Source organism: Solea solea, chromosome 18, assembly GCF_958295425.1.
Source record: "Solea solea chromosome 18, fSolSol10.1, whole genome shotgun sequence".
Taxonomy (NCBI): domain Eukaryota; kingdom Metazoa; phylum Chordata; class Actinopteri; order Pleuronectiformes; family Soleidae; genus Solea; species Solea solea.
Genome location: NC_081151.1, coordinates 3779731 through 3792210, shown reverse-complemented (window position 1 = coordinate 3792210; position 12480 = coordinate 3779731). Strand labels below are relative to the sequence as shown.

Genomic DNA, 12480 nt, shown 5'->3' with positions numbered 1-12480 from the left:
CCGCGGCTCGGCTTTTGATGCGCGCCGCGATGATGACAGGCTTGAACTTGTGCAGGAGTCATGTCAATTACATCTGAATGTGGAGGAGGGAGGCGGGGGTGAGCGAGGGGGGGGGGGCTTCTAGTTGGAACATGCTTGTTCACCATTAGCGGTCGACATAAGCACGAGAGATTATACTTGTATTTTGCATCCCCTGCTGCGTCTCGCTCTCTTGTCTCTCTCTGAGGTGCTGCAATGTTAAGTAACAGTGACACAGTCACGTGGATACTTTTGAAACTCTGATACATCGCTCAGTACGTCTACATGCACAGTTGAATCGAGCTAAAGCCGTAGTCTAAGACTAAGTTGACTTGCATTGCAGCCACTGTGGTTCCGTTCACATCTTTGAATTTCAACTCCTTTAAGTCTTTATAACGGCTTCATCTTCCCTTCCCAACACCACAGACCGATAGCTCGGTATCACCGTGATCACGTCAATCTAATCTATGCCTTCTCAGACGTGTCTTCAAGTCTCGCCTCGTCTCTTTGCTCCACAGTCCAAAAACGGAGACGCTGGAGTGGACTCGACCGGTGTTAAAAAAATAAATCTATCTCTAATCTGAATGAAAACTGAGATGAATTCTCCATGAGCCAATTAGAGCAGCAGCTAATCCCCTTGTAACTCGGCAGAGGCGTAAATCATCCCTTTCTTTCCTCTCTCTCGTCCTTGCACCCCTCCGTTTCGCTCCACTTTCATCTCCCTGCTCTTTTATCTCACCAATATGCACTATATATATATATATATATATATATATATATATGTATATAGAAAGCGCCGCAGACGCCGAGCCTGGATCTTTCAAAACAAGAAAAAAAAAGAAAAAAAAAAAGACGTGATGTTTTACACCGCTTGCCCGCATTCGACACTAAATTATATTAAATTCCACCATCACTCCTCCTGCCTAAAAGAGAATAATGGAGTTTGCGGCTCATACTACTAATGCAACAGCATGAATTAAAGACAGCTGGGTATGTAATTTAACTAATGGCTCACATGAAAGAGTACAATCCACTGGGTCATATCTTATTTATCACAACTTAACCTTATTTATTATGTGTGTGGCCTGCTTTTCCTGAGTGGATAAAAAAAATCCACATATATATATATATACATATATATATATATATATATATATATATACATACATACATACTAATAGGTGTTCACTGTTACTATCTTCTTTTATGTTTGTGTCGACACACTTTACACTGACATAATTGATAGCATCACTTTTGTCTGTGTGTGTGTGTGTGGGGGGGAGGGGGGCTCCAGTTAATGGCCACGTAGCATCATCTCCACATGGCATATGATTGGCTGAGAGCCACTCTACGGCGGCGGGGGTAATAAAAGTTACAAATGAGCAGGCTATTAGAGTCATTGACGTGCGTAGGCTAACTTGCTAATTAATTGATCCTGAAACTTCATCTATTCTTCAGCCAAAAGAGAAACCCCTTAATTAATCAGTCTCTCCCATTTCATTGTCTGCGTTTCTTTGAGTTCCTTTCACTGTTTTTGAAGTGCACGCATCCTCCTTAATGCCTTTTATTAACTATTATTATTATTATGATTATTATTATTATTATTGTTGTTTCTAAGGTGCCCAGAGTCTTGTGGGCTGTCAAAGAGTGCAGGTCTGGAGTTGTGTCTTCCTGCTTTAAACAGCGAGCCTCAGATGTTTCCAGATCCTTTCAGAAAGGGGTGGGGGGGTGTGATGAGGCTGGAGTGGTCCCCTTTGTACCCCCCCAGCCCCCCTCCCTCCTCTTTCTTCATCCTTCCTGGCAGAGTGGCTGATTTATTGGGGCTTCCCAGTCATCCGTCAGAGCCAACAGCGCTGGCTGCATTAACCCCAGAGACAACCCCGGCACCCAGGGCCCCTAAGTGCTTCCAAGTGGCCCTTGCTCTTCCCATCGGTGAGGTACCCCCTCACTCCCCCCCCCCCCCCCGCCGGGCTCAATCAATGCCATAAATTACCCGTCTAACTCCCCAAAGTCAATCTCTCACAAGAAGACGTTTGGACGGGCAAGAATTTTCACAGCTTTTCTTTTTGGTTTATTGGAAACTTAAAAGCCCGATCAGTTCGTTCTGCGCAAGTGAAGTAAGTAATTCCAGGGACACTCGAGCGGGATGAAGACGTCATCACGGTGCTGAAGACCGGGGGTGAAACGGCATATAAATAACATCTCAATATTCCCAGGCTCTGTCCTGATACACTACGAGCTATATCTCCACATGAAAGTGGACACTTGTTTGTCTGCACTCATGAAAACTCATGAAAACCCACAGGAAAAAGGTATAATTTCTGTATATTCTAGCCATTTATGAGCTGTGTTACATCCTTAAAATACAGTTACACAGTTTCTAGGGCAGCAACTAAGGATTATTTTCATAATCGATTAATCTGTCGATAATTTTCTCGCACATGGAAATGACAAAATGTCAGTTTGAATGATTTCTTAGTGATATGGGGCAAAGAAATATAATATTCACATTTAAGAAGCTGAAAGTGGTTTTAATGCTTTAAAAAAAACACTCAAACCAAATAAATGACGATCAAAATAGTTGACTCATTTAGTAATCGATTAATAATCGAGTAATCGCCTCAGTTGTTACCTTTAACTTGACGTATTTATTAAGATTTTTAATGTTTAATAGAGGATTCTTGCATGTTAGAAGCAATAAAATTGCCTTTAAATATGGTCAAATGCTGCTGTAATGCAAATAAAGTGAAAATCAATGTTCATTTAGTATCATATTTAAAGACACATGTCACAGTATTTATATTCTATGACCCAGCCACAGCAGTCGCTCTGAGCACCATCTATGCATTATCTATACGTGGTGACAAAGTGTCTGCTGTGTTTGAGAGTAATGACACATTCTGGTGGCGGGACAAGGACTTTTATCGCGACCAGCGACTTCCTGATAAAAGTGGAGCTCTTTCAGCGGCTTCATGGCAAAGTGAGAAGATTTGATTAAAGAAGAAAGAGTCAAGGGTTCATTTAGTTTACTGAGAGGAAATAGAGAGCCCCATGGGGTGAATTAGACCCATCGGCTGCTCTCTTTTCATTTGTTATCACGTTTCTTTTTTGTTTATCGACAGAAAACAATGAGCAGAGGAGATGAGAACCACGAGTGAATAATTACATTTAATCCCCAAAGTTATGAGCTAACTCTTTCTCCTTTTTTTTTTTTAAATAGTGAAATAGACGGCAGGGTTGAATATAAATCATGAATCAATCCGCGCAGCGCGACAGTGAAGCAGAACAAAACAATAATGGGAGCCTGAAACTGGAGCAGCTAAATGGAATTCAGCCGTCGTTAATTTTGTGGATATATGGAGTATTTATTTAAGGAGTGACCAAAAAAAAAAAAAGAAAAGAAGCCCCTGTGGTATTTCACTGGGGAAGAAACCCATCACGTCTTAACCGGGGCTTTTATTGTGAAGCATGTGCCCGGCACAGCATATGCTGCGGCGGCAGCTGGATGGGATTAAAGGTCGACAAAGCAAAGTTGAGCCCAATGAATGAATCAAAGTCTATAAAGGAACAACAAAGTGTTGGAAACAGCACGACTCTGTTACTCTGTTACTTATTAGTTATTGTATTGTTGAACCACCAGAGCCTTTTAATTTGGTTTGTATTTGAGGTAATACGGCGTCGTAGATTACCGACAAAACCACTTAATTGAATAAATTAAATGCTTTATTCGTTACGTCTTCATCCCGGTTTTAGTCCATTAGTTCCGGCTGCTCTGGAAACCACAAGTGAAACATGTTGCACCGCGTGAATGTCACACATGAAGAGAATAAAAAAAAAAGTGAGAGAAGTCTTGGAAGGTCGAAAATTCTTTGGGATCGCACGCAGCTGTTGTCCATTTGAAGGGAAAACAGACACGGTTTTTAAAGAACACAGATGCAGACGCTGTACTGTCCGCGGTTCACTCTGCCAGTCGATTATTGAATGCAGACAATGCCTAAAAAAAAAAACTAAAGACTCAAGACGTACAAGGCCGCGAAGGACAGGAGATTGTAGTTGTGTGTAGTTTGTGTGGAGTAAACAGGCAGCGGGTCGGCCATGTTTCCACTTGACTTTAAATGCTTGGCTTCTATTAAGACGGTCCAGAGTGTAAAGAACAAACAGTCAACACAGGTAATGGTTTCTGTCTCACAGTGCACAATCTCCACACACACACACACACACAGTGCTCTCTTCTCTCTCTTTCATTTCCCAGGATATCTTTTTTTTTTCCCTGCTCTTTCTCCCACTCCATCACCCCACCCCTCGTTTCACATCAAACACTAATGTTTCCTTCAAACTCCTTTTCCTCTCCGTCTGCCAACTTTGACATCACAGGAAATTACGCTCAGAATTGGCGGCGCTGGTTTTTTCTTCTTCTTCCTTCTTCTTCTTCTTCTTTTTTTTTTATTCCGCTTTCAACTCCATTCCACTTCCCAAACAGACGTTTCTCTCGTGTGGCCTTTCATCCCCCAAGACACCAGCCCCTCCGTCTTTTACTTCCTCTTCTTTTCTTTTTCTTCTTTCCTACCCATATGTTTGTTCTCGCTGTCTTCACTGCGCACACGTACGGTACAGACGGTGTTCTCGAACGCACACTTCCGTCTCTCGCTCCCTCAGACACGTTTAAACTGTGTCTCGCACACACGCGGGCACCGCGCAGCGTGATGATACACTTAACGTTTATTTTCTGGGAGCTAATGGGAGAGGCGTCGACAGTGAGATCACGGTCTGTGCTCGCCCTCCTATGACTGGATAAAGAAAAAAGGTGGAGGCCGTGAGTACTTAATTGGTAATGAACCGCGAGGTTAAGAATGTATTGGAAATGCACTGTGGAGGAGGAGAACTCACATGACATGAAGCTCGAGGGCCTGAACAGGTAAACAATGATGACTCAACCTGGAATCAAGGGGCACGCACAGCCTCGGGGGGTCACACGAGCTTACAGGTTTACATGTGCACCAGTAACTCCAGCATTTAACATGGACAACATAATAAAATCAGAATAATTATAAATAATTAACTAGAGAAAGAGCAAAACCTCCGCCAAGGCTGCTCAGTTTCCCACAAGTGTCCTTAAAAACACACACACACACACATACACTGAGTCCATATAAGTGCTGCATGATATGGTAAAAAATGATTGCAATTACTTTTGCAGATATTTCGATAGCGGCACACTTTCAAATTTGTCACATCTGATCAAAATAATATATGCAAATCATCACGTTTGATTCGAGTGTGTTAACAGAAAGGAACATTTTCGGGGCTCGTGAATTTCTGCCACACTGAAGAATTTCACCGTCGCGCTATTCAGTGATGAATTTTAATATTGAATCAAATCACTGAGGTGTCTTTTGATGGAGGATATTACACTTGTTCATACTGCAATTTCAATTATTTTGCAAATACTTCCCCCAATTTCAGCTCCGTGTGCACATCACTGTGGAAACAATTGAATCCCTCGCTGGGGTCATGACCTACGTCCCCAGAAAATTCAAATCCAAATATGTGACTGTACGTTTAGAGTTATGCTGCCCGCTCACAAACAGACAAATAAAAACAAACCGAACCAAAACAGACCACGTTAGACTCAAACTACCCTCAGTTGTATCTAGATTACGATACAACGACTCGAGTTTGTCCCTTTTATTACGAGATAATCCACAGAACTGCACACAAACAGAAATGATTGAAATTCGCAGTGTTGCTCTAATCAGTGTAACAACAATGACTGTAAGTGAATCCGCCTCATTTATCGAAGCTGCTACAAAGATGAATTTTGAAAGTGTAGCGTGTAGTCGCTGAGTTACAGCACACCACGCTCCGCCGCATGCAAATGTACGTATCGCTGTGTAGAGTCCATATTTAATGAGAGTGAGGCTTAATTTTAGCAGGAATTAATCACAATAATGAAAGGCAGTAAAAGAGGACCTTTTGTTCCTCAGCTAAACCCCCCCTTCCACTACACAAACACACACACACACACACACACGAGTCGTTCAGGCCTGGGGAAATCACAGAGACAGACGTACACGCACATCTTTGTTGACGTCACGTTGCCTGGCAACATCCCAGCATGCTAGGCTGTGACAAGCTGAGGTCGCAGCCCCGAAGCACGATGCATCACGGGGGGATTGTGTGTGCCACGTCTTAACATCACCCACAATTGCCCCTTGTTGGCGAGATTGTTCTTTGCAGCTGATCCTGGGACAGTTTTGTTAACATTTGAGGATACACAGGAGGGTGGGGGTGGTTTGGTTTCTCCTCCTCCTCCTCCAACATGGCTGAAAACACGTGCATCTTAATCACGTTCAGGGATATATTAGCTGTGCACATCTGGAGCATTGATTTCCTTGTATTTTTAGCCCATCGCTGCTGCTCCTCCCTCTCTGCTCAGACCCATGACCGCTTTTTTCTGTAGGTGAGGCTCATTATGCTCATGTGAGAGTGTGGAATTAAACCCTCCTCCTCCAAACTCATTACTGTGAGCTAGATTTCACCGGCTGTAGATAGGCACTGCGGTGGTGCTGCTTTAAAAGCCAGAGCCAGATAATTAGAAACTTTAGAAGCGCATTTCCCATGGCTATAGCCAGAGTGAACAACTAATTCTATTTGAACTAATTACGTTCCATAGCACTATGCTGTGATTGCTATGCTGACGCTCAGCCTCCCCTATGTAACACGTCCGAGGATTTCATCATAAAACAGAACCAGGGATGCATTTTCCTCTGTGTGTGTGTGTGTGTGTGTGACGGGCTGCTCGTCATCACACGTCGGCATGACTCTCTCTCTTGTCTGGCGTCTTCTCACGCCGTGCACACGCCCACTGTCTGCTCCCAACTGTGTGTATTTCAAACAGCTAATCCCCAAACTGCCTCAATTAGGCTTTATTTGGGGGAAGTGTGTTGACATCATCAGAACGCGTCAGAGGTGGTGCAGACCTGCAGCTTGGGTAACGGAGTCGGAGATGAAGCCTCGCGGTCAGAGCGCGGTGTAATCAGCGAGAGGAAAATTGGTTATTTGAGTTTATCGGCGGTTATGCCATGGCTAGTTCTCTCACAATTAGCTGAATTATTGTCATTTGAATTATAACTAATGTAGTTATGGTTTTGTATGTTATTATTACTATTATTATTATTATAAAAACATTAATACACGTGACTTTAACACATTAAAAACAAGCTAAGAAATCTGCAGGGCCACATTGTCGGTGGGTAAACATGAGATTATAAACATTAGATTCCTAAAATGGAACTTCTTCTTTCGTCATCTGTTGACTGTAATACACATTATGTCAAAGTGGTTTTAACTCTTCGTGCACCACTCGGTAATAATATGAAGGCAAATCAGTGAAGCTGCAGCACTACATGAGTAATGCAGATTCATTCTCTGTGTGTAGCTGTGTGCAGAAGCTCGCATGCCCCTGTGAGAGGTGTCCAAGTCCAGACCAACAGCACTGGCTGACTAAATATAGCAGGCAGACTGTGACAGCAGGGGACACTGTGCTAACCCCAGCCATACCCCTCCCCCCAAACCCCCCCCCCGCCTCTCTTGCCGTGGTGCTCAGTACAGCGGTTTCACTTCAAACTACACTGATGGAGCTAAATTGAGTCACACACATGCACGCGGGAGGGGTCGTTTGCTTTCTGCTAGAAATGTGGGACAATACACTAACACACTTTCTCTCCATCTCCAACACACACACACACACACACACACACACACACAATTCCAGTCTAAATAGGACTCTCTGAAGACTCAGTCACGCAGACAGAGGCACTTTTGTTTCCAACACAGACCTCTTGTATAGCAAAGAGTCGGTGACGTAGGTCTGTGTTTACTTAACACTGAGCATTCCTTAAAGATATACACAATAAAAGTCACATGGAGAAAAGCACAGATATAGATAATAAGCAAAATCCACACACACAAACATCAAACCCGTCTCTCTCTCTCTCTGTGTGGAAAACTAAGTGATGATCAGGAGTGACACCACTACCACATGCCAGGGTAGTGCGATGTGCTGCCTGCTATGTCAGGTCACATCTAAAACTGATCACGCCAAAGCCTGCAGGCTGAAATCACAGGAGAATACTCCCCGACATGAGGCGAGCGTCCCAGCGCAATATCGTTTATAACACCAGCGACGTTATGTGGAATGGGCACTGCAGAGGGGGCTGAGTCACACAAGTTTGTTTACATACCTGTTGCTGTGGATACTGCATTCCGCCCAGGCCCATTTGGCCCCTCCCCTGCATGCCCATTGGATAGCGGTGTGGCGGCGGCGACGTATATGGCTGGTTAGGAGGGTATGGTCCACCCCCTGGCTGCTGTGGAGCGGAGTAAGGATTGTTGGCCATGCCGTACAGCTGCGACCGCTTCATAGCCATAAAGTCCATGGAGGACACCTGTAGGGAAATGATGTGTCGTCAGCATTTCAATCTTGGCTAATACTTCCCATCCATCCATGACGGCGCATTGTGAAAGTCTGAGCGACGCTCAAAAAGGAATTCATCCAACATCTGCCAAGTCAGAGCCTGTGACGGGAGTCCACTTAGCGTACGCTCTCTCCAAACCACAGCCACCACTGATTTATTTTAGAGTCGCGGCGCGAGCGGAAGCCTTAAATAAACGTCTACAGGTCATAAAAAAAAACAATAAATGGAATCGAGTAAGCAAAGACCTTCATCGCGTAGTGATTGGGAGCAAACTTTGCTGGCGAGGTGCCAAAGTAAAAATGATTTAATTAAAACCCGGAGCTTGTATTTTTTTCTCTTTCAGGGTCTGAAAGCGTATTTAAAGACTCGTAAATGTTGTTTTAAAGCGACGGGAAGCAATAGCAATAAAAACCCCCATGGCCTTGTTCCCACAACCACAAGCCAACGTTGCCAATAACCAGTGCGCGGAACCTCTTCTGCACTTGTAACGTCGGCGGTGCTCATAGCAAATGACAGAGAAACTGATGATAACGTTGACTTTATTGCTGTAGTGAATAACGACGAGAGAGCAGGTGATGGCTGTTGAGAGGTTGGCGGGGACCCAAAGTTTGAGAAACCTGCAACAGGTTCGTAGGTTTAAAGTTTGAATCCCTGCAGGGAATTTCCAACAGTGAAAATTACCCGTCGACACACCTCATCCAAGCTTCTCCGATGAGAAGATTTTCGCTCTCTTTTTTTTTTTTTACGGGTTGTTCAGGGTCACAGTCATTACAAAATTCCAGTACAGTATGTCAGGTAATGCTAATCCGCCAATTCAAAGCGGTGTGTTTGTCTGTCTGGCAGGCAGATTATGTGGAGTTCCTCTCTCTTTTACCCTCTCATACTTCCTTACCCTTTGTTTCCTCCGTGCTGGATCATGTGTGATTTATGACATTTTGCTCCTACGGTTTCTTGCACACCCACACACACACACACACACACACACTTACACTTCTTGTCTCTCATCTCCAACTCATTCCCCCTCCCCTCCCACTCCATCACCACCACCAGCTCCCTCCTCAGTTCCCTTTCTTCTCCCCAACTCAATATCACCTCGTCTAGTGGAGAGGAGAAATTGCTGCTGCCTCATATTGCCAGGCTAATATCAAGAAGACATGTCAGGGGATGGGAGCACTTTATTCAGCGGGTTACGTGCAGACGGTTTCCGCGCTCTAGTTTTAAAGTGGTTCTGTCTTCTGAGGCATGTGCACGGAGTAGTTTTGGACTAATTCACAGAGTGTGAGGCAGAAAGATTGAGGGAAAGAGACAAAGTCTGTTTGGGCAGTGTGTGCATGCGTGTGTGTGTGTGTGTGTGCGTGTGAAAGAAAAGTTGGTTTCTAAACGTTATTTTACGCGAGGAGGAGGGAAGTTTTGCAACATCACTGGGATTTCATGAGTCTAATCCAGAGAAAGATGAAAAAAAAGTACTTTCCTGACATTTCATCGTGTGAGTTAATGCACAGTTGAAGTCCTGCTCATGTGCAGGTAATGACATCGCTAATAAGTAGATCATTCCCCACACGGAATAGGCCAAAGACAAAGAAGAAGTGCAGATATATCCCAAGTATTGGAAGACAGTTTGACAGGATGATTATCAGAGACGGCTTGAAAATAGTTCCATCCATTTTCGACCGCTTTATCCTCCACATGAGGCTCGCTGTGCCAATCTCAGCTGACATAGGGACAATAGACGGAGAGCAACATCCTGGACAGGTCACCTATGGTCAATTAAATCCCCATATTGCATGTTTTTGGACTGTGGCAGGAAGCCAGAGAACCCGCAGAAAACCCGCGCACACACGGGGAGAACGTGCAAACTCCATGCAGAAAGGCCCTTGTTCCAACCGGGTCCTGAACCTGGGTCTTGCTGCAAAGGCAAGAGTGCTAACCACTACACCAACCGTGTGGCCCACTTCAAATATTTATGACAGTTAAATAAATTAAAATACTGACTGATGAACGACGATGCAGACGAGACCATTTTTTAGACAGACATATGACATGTGCTACTGCTCCTCTGAACAGTCATCTACTGACTTAATTCAGAATGCTCCTAAAGCTAGATAATTGGTCAGACTGATGATTTTATTGTCCTTTACGCAATACATTTATGTCCAAATCATGATGTCAACAAATAAAACACATCTCCTCATCTGAAGAGTAAGCTTTAACAGCTAGAATTCCCTTTTTTCACCCAGTACCTAACAGTAACTACCTCTAGTTAAAGGTAGCACAAATAATGACAAAATAACCCAAAACTGCAATACAACCAGGTGTGATATCCAAATAATAAAAAAAAAAGACACCGCAATTATGTGATAAAGTTAAAAACGTGTGATAAAACAACAGATTACGGTGGAGTGCTGCGAGACTCACAGGCCCTTAAAGCTCGCTCTTCAGATGAGGAAAATGTGTTTTTATTTGTGGCCAGACTCCAAAAAATGTCAAATCATCTCACACGCGCAGATCCTTTTAAGGACTCGCGTCGACTTCCATTTATTTGGACAGCTTGAAAAACAGTATTCCCAAATCTTTATCCTAACCCTAAAATCAAATCTCAGCCCAAAAACTCAATCAGCTCCTCGGAAATGAGGTTCTGCCTCATTAGGACCGGGGGTTTTTGGTCTCCACGGGGGACGACTGGTCCCGACAAGGTCACCGTTTGTGCCAGAAGAGGTCTTATAGAGGTAACAAACACAAGTACACACACACACACAGACGCAGAGAAAGGGCAGCACTCGGCAGTGTCTGGAAATCCAGGGCACTGTGTCATCCGTGATATGGGACACACACACACACACACACACACACACCCCTCCCCAACATCCAGTTCACCAATGCATCTCAAGAGGTCCTCTGTTTGCCAAAAATGCTGAGCGCAACACAGATAAATCCCCTCACACACTGCTACCAACTGTACACACACACACACACACACACTTAGAAAAGGCACTGGATACAGAAAACAACCTCAGAGTTTTGGGAGCGGAGGAGTAGACGCTCCATTAAACACACACATGCACACAAATGTGTGTTAGCAGAATCTTCACACAGGCTCTCACGGTCCAGTCTCACACTCACACTCACACACACACACACACACACACACACACACACACACACACACACACACACACACACACACACACACACACACACACACACACACGCGTGGGGAATTCTTAAATAAAGCAGCAGCAATAAAATGTTATGGAGCCATCTGACACATTGGCCCGTCTTCCACACGCGGTATTATCCACACCTATCCACGGACGTTAAAAAAAAGAGTCTATTCGCTGTCTCCCCAAACAGAGTCTCATATCTGCACTCATGACAAGTTCCACTAGGTGAGATTTCAGCCCACTGCAGCCTCTCTTTCCCAGAGATACGTCCACCATTCCGCTCACACCACACACAAAAAACACACCCCACAATAATTCTTGACAAATTGAAACGTTATTTTTTTCCCTCCCCCTCAGAGAAATGGCTGTACTTAGGAAAAAAATTATGAATATGACACAAAGTGATTTTGCCAGGAGGGACAGCAGCAAAACAAAAAAACAAACAAGAGAGGGTATACAGACGGAAATTGTTTTTTATTTTTCTTCAAATGTGTTTTTTTTACTTTTGTTCACCTGGGCATGTCATTCAAGGAGGAGGGAGAAGAGGCACGGGAGACAATGGTAATTCAAATGCTAAATTTAAAATTCAATTTATGAACTCCTCTCCAATGCTCTGAAATTCTCTCTCTCTTTTTTTTCTCAAAACAAAGCCATTAAAACAGAACATGGGTGAAATTACTGTGGGGTGAAACCTGCTAAATTGCTTTTTGGAGCTCAATCGACAGCATTTTTATGTTGCGAAAATAATTTCCCCTCCTTCTAGCTTTAATGTGCTAAGTTGTTAATCAGAAAACAGACAAAACGCTCCGACACAAAGGGCCTGG

General features: G+C 43.9%; 1 protein-coding gene across 7 annotated transcripts in view; it reads right to left on the bottom strand.

Annotated features, from left to right (window-relative positions):
• Positions 1–12480, bottom strand: part of LOC131444521 (AT-rich interactive domain-containing protein 1B-like) — a 204799-nt gene that overhangs the window by 132779 nt on the left and 59540 nt on the right. For all 7 annotated transcript variants that reach the window (XM_058614911.1, XM_058614906.1, XM_058614910.1 and 4 more), the window contains one exon: positions 8262–8465. In XM_058614911.1, the coding sequence (XP_058470894.1) occupies positions 8262–8465 (204 nt within the window). The remainder of the gene's footprint in view (positions 1–8261; positions 8466–12480) is intronic.